At 38.2% G+C, this 17,379-nt stretch overlaps 3 protein-coding genes across 3 annotated transcripts in view; 1 reads left to right on the top strand and 2 right to left on the bottom strand.

Annotated features, from left to right (window-relative positions):
* The window catches only part of LOC100748388 (serine proteinase stubble), a 17,228-nt gene extending 15,753 nt beyond the window's left edge, over positions 1 to 1,475 (bottom strand). Inside the window, exon 1 of the mRNA XM_024371941.2 lies at positions 1,111 to 1,475. The gene's annotated coding sequence lies outside the window, so the exon portion shown is untranslated. The remainder of the gene's footprint in view (positions 1 to 1,110) is intronic.
* A 2,975-nt stretch (positions 1,476 to 4,450) lies between these two features.
* On the top strand, positions 4,451 to 8,176 carry LOC100744000. The gene is made up of 3 exons (XM_003494422.4): positions 4,451 to 4,602; positions 6,662 to 6,871; positions 7,652 to 8,176. Exons 2-3 carry the CDS (start codon positions 6,687 to 6,689, stop codon positions 7,908 to 7,910), a joined length of 444 nt encoding a protein of 147 aa, XP_003494470.1. The 5' UTR covers positions 4,451 to 4,602; positions 6,662 to 6,686; the 3' UTR covers positions 7,911 to 8,176.
* Positions 8,177 to 8,267: 91 nt separating this feature from the next.
* Positions 8,268 to 16,774, bottom strand: LOC105681815. The gene is made up of 4 exons (XM_033324335.1): positions 16,368 to 16,774; positions 13,177 to 15,795; positions 10,100 to 10,347; positions 8,268 to 10,040 (listed from the first exon to the last, which is right to left on the bottom strand). The coding sequence occupies exons 1-4, from the start codon at positions 16,372 to 16,374 to the stop codon at positions 8,400 to 8,402; spliced, it is 4,515 nt and encodes a 1,504-aa protein (XP_033180226.1). The 5' UTR covers positions 16,375 to 16,774; the 3' UTR covers positions 8,268 to 8,399.
* Positions 16,775 to 17,379: the final 605 nt, after the last annotated feature.

Genomic DNA, 17,379 nt, shown 5'->3' on the forward strand with positions numbered 1-17,379 from the left:
TTTTTTTTTTTTTTTTTTTTTATTCTTCATGTATAATCGAATAATTTGATATATGTACGTATTCCCGAAGACGAATACGATAACCACCGGCGTTGAATCGCAAGGTGAATCAAACAAACATCGATATCTAATTTTCGTAACTGGAAGGTTCGAGGACTAACGTACATGCGTGTGCAACCGTGTCCCTATATAAAAAGCTTTTGTTGTAGCCTAGTACGTAAGTTGTAACGGTACAAGCCACTTTCATTTGTACGCACGTATCTAATACAAGGCGCACATGTGGGTTGGCGCCGAAGTACGGTTCAGTGGAATAAAACAGCCATTTGGAAGCGAAAAAACGACCGTATCAAGCCGAAATTCGTTAAAAGTACAATCGTAAATACTTTTTGGCTTGATCGATGGGCCTGTATCCGAAGCCACGTCTACCTGTGTATATCCTGAGCAAGATATTTCGGCGCGAAAGAAAGTCGTTAATTGGATATAAGATTAACACAGATACGTTCCAAACTTTGTACAACTATGTGGATTTTCGAACGGAATACTTTTCCTGATAGCTGTTTGGGGTTGATTACTTCGAAAATAACTAATCGCGGTATAACGTGATTTATGCGTTAGTCGTCTCCGATCGTGAAGCGAAATTATAATGGAAAACAAGTATTTAGGCGTGACCTTTATCGATTTTTTTTCACTTGATCTGCTCGTGAATGTCATACGAAACAAAGTGATATTATCGAGAGGATGACATTCATACTAAAACGTGGCGTTTGTGAAAGTTTGAATTCTGCTTAAAGAAACGAACGGTATTCGTGAACGACATACGGCTCGCATTGGCAAATCTCTGGCAGTTCTGCGATTTCTTTCGATCGGTTATCCGACGAACGGTCTTTTCCTTAACATGTTTTATTAAAACCTTCGAAATTAATCATGAAACAAATTGTCAGAATTATTAGATTTAGACGTAACGTACTATGGTTGCAGATTATATCGTACAATTATCGTGTTCTTTCTATTACAATGGTAAATATTGCTTCGATATATCACGGTGCTTTCTTTCTTTTCCTTTTTTTTCCATTAAAGCGAGGTTCTCTCGAGTTGAAACGATAAGCTTACCTTTTCTGATGAGGTCGAGCGACTGCAACGATGAACGCTACTTCGTCGTCAGATTCCGAGGGACATCATCCCCCCAGCAAGCTTAGAATTCTCACCCTCCCGAAACGCTTTCGTAGCTGTGTCGAACTTTGTACACCTTCGAAGAAAATTCACCCTTGAACCCAGGCCGAAGCGTAACAAAATTTCGACCTGCTCACAACAGGTAGCACCAATCGAACTGGTTTGTCGGTGGTCTTTGCGTAGTTCACGACTTCTGGATCATCGATCCAGGTGCTCTCCGGTGCGCTCCGCATGCACGAATCCCAACGCGACGCATCGTTGTCCGTGAAGGCCCCACCATGACCGATAGAACGAAGCCAAGCTAAACTACAGGACAATTCCGCACGGTAGACCGTGGCAGGGTCGAGGATATTCCTCGTGTTGAGACTTTAGCACCGGCTCGAGGTGAGGTGGTGGCAATGACCGTTCTCCTCCGTTGCTTCTCTCCTTCTAAACGAACGATTGTCCTTCTTTCTCTACGAACGGCTACCTTCGTGCCTCCTCTTTTCGAGGGCCTGTTGGTTAATGCTCTTCTGGCCTTTTCAACGTTCCCACTTCGACCTGGTTGTCGTCGCGGGTCGTTGTATAACCAAGACGTGTAACCTCTTCCCGAGCGTTATCCTTGCCCCTTTTCGATCGTTCCTTCTTTCTAATTTCCACATCGAGATCTCCTTCTTCTTCCTCGATCTACTTCTACAACTTTGCAAATTGTTAGCCCCTTTAAATATATAGAATAGCTTCACGCACAATGATGACAGCGTATGGTTTCGTGAATTGTCGATGAAATAGTACATCTAAATAGTTGCTTTAGTCGACGAACATTGCCGTTTGATTGATCGAACAGATCCTAGATCAATTAAAGCAAAAAGTCGGGTATTAATTTATTGGAATTGTTAAATCTTATTCGTAATTACGAGATTATCATTACAGGGTTTGTATATCCTTCGCGACGAAAATTCCTCGCGAAATCTTATTACCATTACTTGGGACTTATCTCTAGACGGTAAGTCTTTCACCTGTTGGATCGACTGGCTTGTCAAGCAATAGCGGTCACAGCGCCCTCCGAGATTTTTAATGCATGCCTATTTAAGATGAAGATTAGTAAGTGAAGCGGTCGTTTCAAGTTCGAACGAAGGTATATTTCGCACGGCAGATCTCTTATCTGTTAAATTAATTTCTATCAGTTTCAATTTCTTATAAATTATAATCCTTTACTTTATCGAATGTATAGAATATACGTGTAGAAAGCCAGTAATCAGCAGAGAATACATAGGATAGAAATTGTAAATCAATCGAACGATAACGCTTGCTGACGAATGTAAAATATAATCACCTAAGAGAGATAAGGACCCCTTTGGTTTCAACTGAAAATGAGTTTTTAACTGTCAAGGAAATCTTTAGCATACTTCCATATTATCGTCAAGTTTATGAAATTTTCTAATCGTATAAAAAAATACGATTCGATGGAAAACAACAGGAGGAACGTAAGACGGTTAAAGTAAATTTACACGAATCCTTTTGTAACAGTTACAGCCAACTATCGTATGATTGTGGTTGCAAATACGAAGAATGTGTCGGTCTTGGATTTTATCGGAAATTATGAACGAAAACATTTCGTCGAAAATATTGAAACGAGTATGGTAACCTATTGAGAGACGCTATACCCCTGATTCGTAAAATCTAGTTAAGATCGACAAACACGAACATATGTCCTTATTCGTCGAATCGAGAGAACAGTTATCGGAATGACATTTAATCTTTGGCTGTACGAGCTAATGCTCGTCGTTCACTATTATTTATAAAAGGTTTTGTGTTGTATCGATCGGCGAACCGCACACTGAAATTCGAACGATCGAATCCCGAATAAAACGAATTGAGGAAAGATTTCGGGTACATGGAGAAAAGATGCGAGACTCCGTGACTTTACACGTTGGCTGCAACGTCAATTAGTGGCCCACGTTTTACTAAATTTCCTAGAACGTTTAAAGTAAGATAAACTTTTTGGACTAGAAACCTTTCAACATTGTGAACGAATTAGGTAACACCGTCAGAAAAAAGTGCACAAATACAATATACATAATATTCTGCAACAATCGGATGTTACGGTGTAGTATGTACATGTTTATGTATATCTAGTGTATGCTTCAATTTATTACGATTGTCATGGAAAAGTATAGAAAATTCGCGCGGCAGTCAACGCGTTAACGAGAGCCTTCCGAGTAACTTTTATATCCTGGAATCTACGAAACCTGTAGGGTGTCGTTTTATTAATACAGTTTCTTTCCCATGGAGCGCGTACAATGATCCTGTGTGAGAATATATCTACAATCTCTTGTAACGCATCTATCGATATGCTCATCACGATTCAATCAAGCCAACGTATACACGAGAAATATTACGCCAATATTACATCCATCATTTCTAGCGCGCGTGGCTTTCGAATCGTTATCGTCATTCTTAAGTTCCGGAAAGCCTTGTCTCGTGTTTAACGATCTTAAGATTGACGAATGTATCGCGCGGATATTTTGTTTCTAAAGTCTCAACAGCGGATATCCGTTCGAGTTAGGATCACGTTTTACTTTAAACATAAAGTAGATTGGGGAAACGAGGGTGATTTCGTGAAAACTTAAACGGCCGAATCCGGACAAAAATAATTCAGATGCGATAGTAAATTGATGAAGGTACAATTAACGAGACGATTAGAAGAAGAAACCAATGCTTGGTGAATAAATCGAATGCTTTTACTTTAAAAAGGAGCGGCTATTTATTAAAATTATTGTACAGTTTTTATCAAAAGAATACTCGCGAAAGTAATATCCGTTTTTACGTCCTACGGGGATGACTTGGTTGCGGAAACGTTTCATAAAATCCACGCAAGACTACATTACAATCTGATTACACTTTTACAGACAGTACTTTTATTGCTCGCAGGAAAGGAACTGCTAGGAAAGGACATTTATCGTAGAATACTACGTTGAACGTAGACATCGCCTTTAGAAAGGAGCTTCTTTTTTCATCACATTTTGATCAGAGCATATATTGAAAATGTCGTTTCACCGTAATATTACCATAGCATAGAGGAAAGTATTTTACACGATTGACGTTAAACCGCGAATGATAAAAATTACAAAGGAATAATCGATACGCCAGGGATCGTCCTTGTTGGGATAAATCGATCTTTTAAATCGAATTGTTAAGCGTAATCCTTATACAAAGATCGAAAGAAAAGGATCGACGAAGGGATAGTGGGGAAAGTGACTGGTGGGGTTGAACCGCGTGGATTGGCTGCGCGATACGCGATTTGCCGCCGAGGGGGTGCGACAGAGGGTGCGTTCCCAGGTATATATACTCCTGTCCTGCGGTGCGAGCGCCCGATTCGATTTCAACTTCTGAATATTCCATTAGGATACAGGAAATCTTTTCGTCGCAACGGATTGATACTTCAACTAATCGGTGAGTAATAATAATTTACGATAAAACTCTTGAACAACAAGGTACTGATCACGCAAGTCTATCGTTCATGTTGCTTTCGTGTAGTTTACTTTGATTAATAAAATCGTTTTTATCAAACTATGATCATCTATAAACTATACATCCTGCAGTGATATCTTCGTAGTTAGATGCGTAGTTAGATCTAAGTTTTCGACATATTTCGAAAAAATTCGGCGATTAATGTATCCATATCTATTTCGACATTGATAACATCTTATACGTGATTACACATTTACCTTCCTTACGAGTAACAAAAGTTACGATTTAATTCTACAAGTATAGCTCTATCGCTTTGGACTAATATAAAATCATTGTTTTTCGTCAATTCGAAGTAATTCTTGTACTGATAATTCGCATTGTTCTTAGAAATAATTAATAGCATACTTATTATTGACTATTGGAACGTGTTAGAAAGATACAGACAACCAGCACGAATCGTGTTCAGTGTTCTCCTCGTTATTAAAAAAAACTTGAAACGTTTTATAACTAAGACTCGATAGTATTAATGACATCTTGTAGGATGGACCTGTAATAGCTAGAATCAGCTAAGTTTGAAAGTAATATATCGTGATAGGCTCGATAACTCGTTATATTTGACATATATGTGTGTGTGCTACCGTTGTTTGGCATAACAATTAGTTTTACATATTCGATAAGAATTATCTTGTTGAATAAGAATTTTTCTTTTCATGAATATGAACTGCATGTATCAACCAGATCGATGCAAATGAACTTATAGTTCAATTATTGTGCGTAGTTACTCTCCTCTTGAACTTTCGAGTTAACATGTTCCATTAATTAAGTCGTTCTTCGCATTCATAAATCCCGCGACATTTAATGCGCCATGAAAAGTTAATGCATTTATAAAAAGGCGGGATATGAAACATGCAGCGTATTAAATCTTGTATGAATATTCGTTCTCCTTTACAATCACATTTCTTGCTGGATTATCAAGCTTACGAGAGTATCTTTTATGTAGCTAGTTTACGCCAAACGATGTGTATTCTTTTAGACCACAGACCTCTATAAAACGAGAAAATAGACGACTCGACGCCTCCTTTATAGCGAGCAATCAATCCACAGCACAAATTAAATCATAGATAAACCTCGCATATTATCATCTTAATGACTCTTAATTGTCACGTAATTAGTGTCGAAGTTTCTTTGTGATTTTCTTAAAATCATATTATCCGTAAAATCAATGCGTGAAAGTCGATTTGAGACGATGGTCAAGTCGGTCAAGACGGTCTAGTTTCGCGGGACTTTGAAAATTTCCGTAAATTACCGTGACCTTGACTTTCGAGACACGCTGCCTCGAATAAATTAATCCGCCAATCAATTGCATTTCAATATTAAATTTTAAATCATCAACTGCTCCCCGCGGAAAGATTTCAGTATCGATGAAGTTAAACTCGACTTCATGTTCAATTTCCATTTGCATCTGTTCATTCTGTATCATGTTATCCGGAATTGTTCGAAATTGCTTTTCATAATTCACGCTATGCTTTCACGTACACTTAAATACCAATCGAGGGAATTTTAAGCTACAGTTGTACGGCTTATTAAATCAAACAATCAAATGATATTTCCAATCACGATGTACGGTTAGAACGAATACGATTATTTATGCTTTCTGTAGAACAGAGTTGAAACACATGTGAAACAAGCTAAATATTATACCAATGAATTAATAACGATGAGAAAACGAAACGATTCGTACGATACCATTGGAAATCAACCGTTCATTTTATTGTATAATACAACGGTATTTGAATTATGATAGTGAAATATTCAGTGAGATGTCAGGCAAATTGAAAATGAAATGCTTATTGAAACAGCTGTGTTCGAAATATTAAGTGTATTATGAAACGGGGAAATTTGAACAAGTGGATAATGTGCAGCACAGAAATTTCTGTTGTTTCGTGAATATTGTGTGGCTTGTGTTTTATTACGTAATTAAGTATGCAATAAAATGTCAAGAAAAAGTGTCGTGTTTACCAAGAATAATTTTTTTTTTCAGTAATCGGTGATTTCTGACGAGAAGAATGCAATCGTGTTCGAATAGCATCTACTTGTTTCTCGTTCTTTTTATTCTTGGAACTGGGATTGTTCATGGCGAACCGGGACCGATGGCCAGACCAACTCGGCCAGAAATATTTAAGAATCAGGAAGAATTAAGAAAATACCTCGATCATGTTAGTGATTTCTATTCCCTTAATGGGAAAGCGAGGTAATAATGTATTCTGACGTTATCCGATATATTTTTTTGAAATGTATTGAATGTTCGGTAATTGGTGGTACCTATAATCGAGCAAGAGGCGATTTCTCGTGAAAAAATAAGTCAAACATGTAGAATAAAGTTTTTCCATGACATGAGACACCGTTGCCGAGAAAAGATGTTGATAACCTGCTCGATACAGTGTGTATCAATTCTATGTTTCGACCTGACAAACTTTTGTTCTCGATGTTTTATTAAATCAAAGGTATATTTTAGAAACAAAAGATAAGGGTGCACGATACGTTACAAGAATTGTATAATAATTTAGATCAAAGAGCATAATTGCATATGAAATATTATAGTCGATATTTTCAACAGTTTTCACGTTAATAAAATTAATTTTTGACAATATACATACAGGCCTACTCTTATTTACAAAATCATTTGAGTGAAATACAACAAAAAACCAATAATACAGATCGACAAGAAGTATGATGATCATAATGATAAGAAGCAAATAATGACATTGCGCATATCTGCATAAAAAGACGAGCAGAGACAAATAGAATCACACCTTTTGCTCGGTTGTGTAACGTATTGTTTGACGCAATTAATTCGTATCGCGTTTACAGCAAACGTATAAACAATTTATGAATTTTTATGAATATTGTAAGAATTTGAAACTTTTCCTTCGGGCGTGATAATTGGTAGTTTGAACATAAACGTGTGTATTTGTAGGAGATACGGTAAAGTTATTATAACATTATTATAATGCTTCTAATACGTGAATAGATATGGAAAAAGGGGAAGTGTTCTCTCCTCTGTACCGGAAGTTAATTATGTTTGGGATTCGATGAAAACAATCCTGGAGAATTCTCAACGATCGCAGCAACCGAAAGCAAACCGACAATTCGAAAAGAGGAAGCAAGAAGAGAGTGGATTCCTCGATGAGGTGGAAAAGTATGACCCTAAGAAGAGCACTTCACGAATCGATTCTCCGCCTTGTCACGTATTAGACACAGTTGAAAAATACTACGACGATGTGCAATAAAGTAATTTGCGTGTCCTATATCCTGTTTACGACATATACATCCCGTTACATTCGATTGTTTGTCAGTTGCTCTATTTAAATTGCTTATCAATATTATGATAAAAATAATTCTCTTTGTAAACAAGTTCGCCTCAATTTGCAATTGAAGGAAAAAAGTGCCTCCATGAATTTAAAAAAAGGTAAAAAGATGACAACTAGTCGTCTCGTTACGATTTGTGCGAAATAGGAGGTATTAGTACGAAATAAACGACATTTTATTTGATATATTTTTGAATACTTTATTATTAATTAGAATTTCACAATACATATATTTCAATTTCTCCATTACACTGAAGTATAGATATTATGAAAAACAACTATAAGAATTATATACAGAGTTAATAAATGTAAAAGCATTATATTATGCTCCTGCAATTTTACGGGACGGGGTGTTTTTTTCTTATAAATTAAATCTGTAGCAAACAGAAAGATCTTTCTTTCACATTCATCTTACCCACAGCGAACATGTTCCTTCAAGTCGCATGCACCAATTATATGGTTGTAAAGCGTACCTACTGCACATACTTTTACAGACGATTTTCTTCCATCGTGACATGTGTAATACTTATTGCAGTCAGTTTCATGCTGTATATTTACGACTCCACTTGATGGACAATTACTTACTATTGGCGCATGAGTTGGATTATCATCAGACGGCGAGGTCGGTTTCGGTGGAGTAGTTGACTGCGTGGTCGATTTCGATGGAGTAGTTGGCTGCGTGGTCGGTTCCGGTGGAGTAGTTGGCGAGGTGGTCGGTTCCGGTGGAGTAGTTGGCGGCGTGGTCGGTTCCGGTGGAGTAGTTGGCTGCGTGGTCGGTTCCGGTGGAGTAGTTGGCGGGGTGGTCGGTTCCGGTGGAGTAGTTGGCGGCGTGGTCGGTTCCGGTGGAGTAGTTGGCTGCGTGGTCGGTTCCGGTGGAGTAGTTGGCGGGGTGGTCGGTTCCGGTGGAGTAGTTGGCGGCGTGGTCGGTTCCGGTGGAGTAGTTGGCTGCGTGGTCGGTTCCGGTGGAGTAGTTGGCGGGGTGGTCGGTTCCGGTGGAGTAGTTGGCGGCGTGGTCGGTTCCGGTGGAGTAGTTGGCTGCGTGGTCGGTTCCGGTGGAGTAGTTGGCGGGGTGGTCGGTTCCGGTGGAGTAGTTGGCGGCGTGGTCGGTTCCGGTGGAGTAGTTGGCTGCGTGGTCGGTTCCGGTGGAGTAGTTGGCGGGGTGGTCGGTTCCGGTGGAGTAGTTGGCGGCGTGGTCGGTTCCGGTGGAGTAGTTGGCTGCGTGGTCGGTTCCGGTGGAGTAGTTGGCGGGGTGGTCGGTTCCGGTGGAGTAGTTGGCGAGGTGGTCGGTTCCGGTGGAGTAGTTGGCGAGGTGGTCGGTTCCGGTGGAGTAGTTGGCGAGGTGGTCGGTTCCGGTGGAGTAGTTGGCGAGGTGGTCGGTTCCGGTGGAGTAGTTGGCGAGGTGGTCGGTTCCGGTGGAGTAGTTGGCGAGGTGGTCGGTTCCGGTGGAGTAGTTGGCGAGGTGGTCGGTTCCGGTGGAGTAGTTGGCGAGGTGGTCGGTTCCGGTGGAGTAGTTGGCGAGGTGGTCGGTTCCGGTGGAGTAGTTGGCGAGGTGGTCGGTTCCGGTGGAGTAGTTGGCGAGGTGGTCGGTTCCGGTGGAGTAGTTGGCGAGGTGGTCGGTTCCGGTGGAGTAGTTGGCGAGGTGGTCGGTTCCGGTGGAGTAGTTGGCGAGGTGGTCGGTTCCGGTGGAGTAGTTGGCGAGGTGGTCGGTTCCGGTGGAGTAGTTGGCGAGGTGGTCGGTTCCGGTGGAGTAGTTGGCGAGGTGGTCGGTTCCGGTGGAGTAGTTGGCGAGGTGGTCGGTTCCGGTGGAGTAGTTGGCGAGGTGGTCGGTTCCGGTGGAGTAGTTGGCGAGGTGGTCGGTTCCGGTGGAGTAGTTGGCGAGGTGGTCGGTTCCGGTGGAGTAGTTGGCGAGGTGGTCGGTTCCGGTGGAGTAGTTGGCGAGGTGGTCGGTTCTTTGGTGGCGTGGTCGGTTGTGGTGGAGTAGTTGGCTGCGTGGTCGGTTGCGGTGGAGTAGTTGGCTGCGTGGTCGGTTGCGATGGAGTAGTTGGCGGGGTGGTCGATGGAAAAATGTCATAGCATTTTGCTTTTGGTACTTTAAATGGCCAGTCACAGACCTGCTCTTCAGGATTGAAGACCAGCCGATTTTGTCCACTGCCGAACCTTGGACAGCATAGTAGACATGCAATATGTCCTAAGCATTTATAATATTTATGACAGTCGTCAAGATAAGGAATATGATGCGTATAATTCTTGTTTCCTTTACCAATGCATTGCTGCATTGGAATACAGTCGTGAGATACTACTTCAGGACAATTTTCGTCCGCCGTCGCTACAGTGACAGCAATGAACAACAGATATAACACTGAAATGTATGAAAAGAAAACATTATTGTAATTTATCAAATTTTATCTTTAACTTACATCTTCAACTGTCATTATTTATTAAGCGTACATATTGAGAGGGTTCAAGCATTTTTGTTTGCCAGTTTGTAAAATAAAGTGCCTGCCGTTTTATTTAAACTACATCTTTTTGTCTCTTACTTATTGTACTAATGGGCATCGTTATCTTCTTTATGAATTTTTTCCTACGAGAAATTGTTAAAAATATTCAAGTTACTTACCCTTCATTCTGTATAATAAAACGAAGTCACCATTCCTTATCTACAGAAAACTGACAAATATAATCTATGCGAATCGACTTTTATAATGGACTGAATCTTATCATTAACATATCATTTATCTTATCTCTGCCAATACGTACATCCTTATTTAACTTGGGATCAGTTTACCGAAGTTTTAGTTGATCATCATTATTCTACCATTTCCTTTATATTTAGAGCTTGATCTATCAAACCAATAATTACAGGTAGGTACAACGTAATAGGTAATAAGTACAACGTATTCAGCAAATTAAAAGTTTCGCTTTAATGTGTTACGGCATAGAATAAAAGTACTGTTTTACATATAGTATAAGAGAAACAACCCAACTGGATCACCTTAAATATCTCATGTATTTTTGATAAATAAGGAAAAATGCCAAAGGAAGCATTATTTGTTTGGAAGTGAAAAATATTGTAACGAACAGAAAATTTTTCTTAATTTTTCGAGAATAATAAAATCGTCTTGCTATTCACCATACTTCTTCAAAATGAGGTTATATATCGTTATCATTATGGCGTAATACTCGAAATCAATTAAATAACTTACTAATAACATGATTTTTACTCTCTTTCTACTAAGCTTTTTAATCTTAAGTACGATAGATCAAAATAGAAAACAATGAAATAACTCTAACAGAAAAATAAATTATTTTATTTCATTATTCGTATTTCATTAATTTATTATACCTAAACAGTTGGAAATTTTTCAGACTGAAGGTTACGTGAATAATAATGTATTGGGTTACAAGATTGATATTGATTTTTATTAATGATAGTATGAAAGTTATGTTGAAACATCCAACAATTCAACATTCATTGTGCATTCATGTATAGAACAATGGAAGTTCTGATTTAAGTTACAGAATATACAAATTCCATCGTTAAAAGCGATTTCGAATCGATATCTTATAATATTGTTTTGAAACCGAGTTAGCCACATCAATCGATAAAATTTAAGTGGTTGTGGACAGCAATGGATCCGTTAATGAAATTACCTAAAGTCGCTTTTTCATGAAAATTTTCTATACCTATACTTATACTTTTGACAATTTCAGTTTTTGATAAAAAAAAAAAACAAATATCAGCAAATGTTTTAATAAAATGTAATGTGCGCAACTTACGCCAAACAGATACACTACGCAATACACACGATCTAAGGATATTTATTCTTTATTTCAATAATATGTGCGAAATTTGGTAGTACTGTGATATTTTAAAATTAGCTATAAGACCAATTATGATTTACCTCATAACCTTCATAACCCATACCTCTATTGAGGAAACGATGGGTTTCATCGAAAACTAAAATATATTCAAAAATAAAATACAAGTACTTTGCAACAAAAATTATCGTGTTTCAATTGAATTTTAATCTAGTTTTGAATTAGTTCCTTTTAATCGAATCGTATTTCGATATCGTTACCTTTATCAATTTATATTCTATCATAGTGTTACGACCTACATCACGAGTATTGATATGTCTACGTCATGAATATTAATATAACCTATTAAGTGAAAATATATTTATAATTTTAATATCATATTTAACAAATGATTGAGTTAGGGTTGTAAAGCTACCGAGACCATGTCAATGAAAATTGCTAGATCGCGTTTGAAAAGCGCGCAAATTTGGTATCACGATATCATTTATATAATTACGCGCAACTAGTAAACAAAAGAATTAGAATTCATGAATATAAAGAATGTATTTTATCGACGATGTACGTCTCCATATTCAACTTTAAACTATTTAGTGTGTATCCATAGGTAAAGGAAATTAAATTAATGTCAGTTAGACGTATATTTCATACCTTGTATAATCTACATATCTTGTCTGCATATTTTACTCTTATTCGTATAAATTGCATTACATATTTATCGGTGGTCGGTTTTCAAATTATTTTCTTCGTTTTTATCGCTCCATAGGTATAGCCCAATTTGATTATTCGACTCCTCTCACGAGTATGCCGGATAATAGGAATTCTACCGTATCTACATCTGGGGGATATTTCGTCATTGCGAAAATCATTTAACATATAGAATACAATGCAATATCGAACAACTTTTATTTCCATCGAATGTTTTACAATCCGATCTTTTGTATTTTACATGGTATCTTTGATTTACGTTTGCTATGTATGTAACTACCATATTTATGGTAATGTTTTTGCTAATCAATCACACTTTTACAACATAAAATAGTAACAATATACATAGCGAATATAATTAAATTGATATAGTTTCATGCTACGCATACATATAACAATGAATGTTAATTAAATGGTGTCACTTATCTTTAATTTTATTATTTACAGAAAATTTGCGATTTGTGGTCAAATTTAATGCAGTCATCCTAGAATATTACATAAATTAGACAATATATAAAAATGGCATTGCGTTTTAACCTTGTAACATCGTAATATTATGGAATTCAGAGATACTCTATGAAGCTATTACGACAAACCATTTATCTTTAGCGATTATTCTATGAAATCGTTTCTTTTTGATTCTACGATTCATTTCCTAGCTTTTAAAGAAAATTGCTCACAAATGGTATATCCGACCACAAAGTTTTGTTTGCCCGTAGGTCGCAGTTGCAAAGATTTGAAGGTACACAGGTCTGCAGTTGACTGTCATACTGACTACATCCAGGGCAATTGACGATATAAGGAGCTCCCATTGAACATACGCAGTATCTGTTGCAATCTTTGTGTTGCAAACGGACAATCGGACTAGAAGACGTCTGCTCCGGACAGTGCCCTATACAGGAATTGATTATATCAGGTGTCGAAAATTCATGATAACAATGGGGCTCTTTATTCACACAGGTTCCGAGTACATAATCAAAAGATGATGTACCAGGGCATTCTGCGTAATATTTGACTCCTTCTATGCATTCATAATAAAGGTTACATCGACAATTATGGGGTATAGACTTGGAAGTTCTGGTACAGTCAGTTACGAGCGGGCAGTGCCCTAATGTTAAATTTACGTTTTCAGGCCAGGCACATTCTCCTGACTGGATGTCGTAATACAGACCGCTGGCACACTGCTCGATATACACTTTCCTACCGCTGCATCTACAATATCTTTGACAATCATCTGCGTAACTACTTGTGTTGTGTTTTGTGGCCTCACAGGTTCCGCATTTCTTAATTGCTTCACATGATGGGCTCACATAACAGTGAGCATCTCTACTATCAACGCATCTTTCTTCTCTATAGTCAAAGTATTGCCCGTTTCCACACCATTCAATTGTTTTCGAATTCCCTGAACAGCTATAATATCCGTAACATAAACATTCATGAGGAACATAATTTTCACCGAAGCTGCAGTCGGAAGGATTACACTGCGTCCCCCAGTAACTTATATCTTCTGGCCACTGGCAGTTTTGTGTACCTCGGTCGTAATACATATGGCGGGGACAGGTTTCAACTGTGGTGGTTCCCCGGTAGCATGTACAATACTTGTCGCAGTCCTTGTGGGGCAACCGGCTAGTGCTTGACGAACAAGTGCCTTCGCAATCTTTATTTTTTTGGTGGTAACAGTTAGCTCTGTTTTGTTCCACACATTCTAACAGTATCCAATCAAACCATTTGCCTGGGCTACACCTGAACCATTGGTATCGTTCGTGGTGACATTCGTAATACTCACTGCATTGACACTCGTGAGGTTTTCGCTGTCCTTCAATGCAAAAGGACGGCTTCGTAGTGGTAGTGGTAGTTGTGGGCGTGGTTATGCTCGTAGTTGTGGGCGTGGTTATGCTCGTAGTTGTGGGTATGCAATGTACATTTTCTTGATAGTCACAAATCTGATTTATATGGTCGAATACTAGATTTCGAGGACAGCGCTTTATCACTTTCTGTCCATTTTCACATTGATAATACAGATTACAGTCTTCTGGATAAGCTGACCGAATAATACAATTAATACAATTACACCAAGTACAATCATTGTCTGTATTATTAGGTGTCGTATCGTCAGGTTCGTTATTGCCACCACCGCCGCAGCCGGGAACGTTCTTAGGTAGATCACACAATTGGAGATTTGGATTGAAGACATGCCCTTCAGAACACCTCCGAAGACATTTCGCACCCCCTTTGCACTCGTAATAAAACCTACACTCCTTATGAGGGAAGCGAGCATGGCTAGAGATTGGACAGTCAGTTGAATTATAACAATTTGGATCTAGGTAATTGCCGTCAGTATACATTTGGTTCCAACATATGGCGGTACGCGATAAATCGCAAACTTTTCTAATATAATCATACATCATGCCTTCAGGGCATTGTTGTATAAATCTCTCCCCGTCTTCGCAAGAGTAATACTTGGTGCAAGAGCATTCGTGTGGTAAGAATGTATATCCCTCTGGCGGACAATCTATGATATTTTTTTCCTTCGAACACTCGTGTCTCGGAGACCAAGTACATATGCCCTTGGATTCGTCGAAAGACAATCCATCTTCGCAAGCATTCTCTACCTTAACACCATCCATGCATTCGTAAAATAAACCGCAATCCGTCTCATGAGAAATTCTCTTAGTGCCGGTTCCAGGACAATAAACTTTAGATACACATTGCCTAAGTTCATTGTCGAATACATGGCCCGATGGGCACCGTCTGACAGCATCTTGTCCATCGATACATTCGTAATACAGCGATTCGCGATAGTGCGGGAGAAGTACAGCCTCCAACAATTTACCTGTTGGACATGAATCGTAAACTTTACACTTGGCGGCATCTTTGTCTACGCATTCTAAAGAGTCAAAATTAAATAGCTGTCCCTCGTCACACGTTTTTAAAACTTTTTCCCCGTTCTCGCATTTATAATAAAGGCTACAGTTGGTGGGATGAGGTTGTATGAATTCGTCCTTTGAACAATCCGGAGCTCTTGACGCGCAATTTGCCTCCCATGGGAAAGTACAATTTTGAAGTTCAGGGTCGAAATGCAGCTTCTCTCCCGGGGCAAATTCTGGGCAATTCGAGAGTAGCTTCTGTCCATTGGAACACTCGTAAAACTTGGTACAATCGTGTTTGTGAGCGAGCTGTACGGTTTTGCCTGCAGATTCTGGACATTTTGTGGGAATTTCGTGTATTTCGGCAAAAGCGTTCCCCGTCACTGCCAAAACGGCAATGACCAGTAATAATAAATCTGAAATAGAAAAAAATATCGAATCTGCCATTCTGTATGTCCATACTATTCTGCGTGTCATGAAGAAAAAGCTAATTTCTGTTTGAGTGGAAACTAATGTCCCCTACATCTTAAAGAAATCTTGCAAAAACTTGTTTTGATTATCATTATCAGTGACGGACTAAAACGAGTTCCATCATTGATCATGATTATTGCTAATGAAAATAATTTGGTCATCGTTAATGGTTATAGGTAACTAAAAACCGTATTGATCGTGATTGTAGCAACCTGATGAATGCATATACGACGCAGTGTTGAATATATGGGCGCTAAGTGTAGCAGTTAACAGCGTAACAATTTTCAATAGTGGTTCCAATAAGCAAAAAATGTTCATCTACGATGATTATTCGTAATTGAAAATAACTTCCTTCGTCGTTAATGTTCATCAGTAACCGAATAAATTTATTTCGTTCTCTATATTTTCTCAAAGAATATACGTCTAAAATATGCGATATAAGAACATACCAAAGTAAGATAAAGCCCCGAAAGCAACATACATGGTTGCGAATTATATCACAAGTAAAATTACTCACCTCTCATTCCAACAGATTTATTTCTGACGATTGAAAAATAACACACCTTCCTATAGTCAGTTTTTAGGAAGGAACTGACATTACCAGGTTGTAAGATTTGACTTTTATAGGTAACTTATCGGACTATCAACATATCTTGCTACATTGTACCGGACGATACAATCATTAAACAATGTAAGTTTAGATTATTTTCAAACGATAATTCCTGTTATTATTTTACTCGTTATTTTAGATTTATCGCTCTGATTTAAATTGGCTTATCGTTTTGGAATTCACATATCAATGATGCGATGGGGCGACAATAGTGCTTAATAACGATACAGAAAATAGGTTACATACTTAGATATATATTTAGGAGGGCTGTGAATGCAAACTGTTATTAAAGTCTTGAGAATGTCGAGAAATTCGAAGCAAGCGATTCTGTACAACAATTTCAATGAGAGAAGTAAACTACTCGTAGGAGAGTATCATAAAAAGAAGTAAATAATAACAGACAACTATACTACATACATGGTATAAACAGGATCACACTTTACATACGTAACAGAACCGAATCATTCGATTGGACTTTACAACGTACTAATAAAGATATAGAACGCAATTCTTAAAATTCTTGTCCTGTTACACAATGATACAAATAAGATCGTAACAAGATTAGATTGTAATATAATTTCACCGATCAAAATATAGATATCAACAATTATAAGTTGGAAATATGTTATTCATTGCGCAGATTTCGTATAGTTATCGTGAAACATGTAATAGGAAAATGCCAATAAACGACCTTTTATATTAATAATAATAATAAATTAAATATCTCCGGGTTTTATTCGTATATTTTTCCAAGGTTTAGTCGCCAAAGCTTTTTATGATTTCCGTTAAGAAAAAGCGATTTCGTTTATCTACATATTCCTACGATGATGATTATCTTAAACAACGTTATCAGGGAAGAGAAATTTAGCCTAGATTTCTAAAATATTATGAAATATGCATTGTATAGCGTTTTTATTCA

This window comes from Bombus impatiens, unplaced genomic scaffold (genome assembly GCF_000188095.3).
Source record: "Bombus impatiens unplaced genomic scaffold, BIMP_2.2 scf_2222, whole genome shotgun sequence".
Lineage (NCBI taxonomy): Eukaryota > Metazoa > Arthropoda > Insecta > Hymenoptera > Apidae > Bombus > Bombus impatiens.

Bases quoted from the DNA above. Each gene is read 5' to 3' on its own strand.
- LOC105681815 (XM_033324335.1), bottom strand. The intron at 10,348-13,176 runs AAAAGCTAGGAA...CATACATTTCAG, and splicing joins ATTTGTGAGCAATTTTCTTT to TGTTATATCTGTTGTTCATT. The intron at 10,041-10,099 runs GTCTGTGACTGG...TTTTCCATCGAC, and splicing joins TCTTCAATCCTGAAGAGCAG to CACCCCGCCAACTACTCCAT.
- LOC100744000 (XM_003494422.4), top strand. From the start codon at position 6,687: ATGCAATCGTGTTCGAATAGCATCTACTTGTTTCTCGTTCTTTTTATT. The intron at 6,872-7,651 runs GTAATAATGTAT...ATACGTGAATAG, and splicing joins TCCCTTAATGGGAAAGCGAG to ATATGGAAAAAGGGGAAGTG.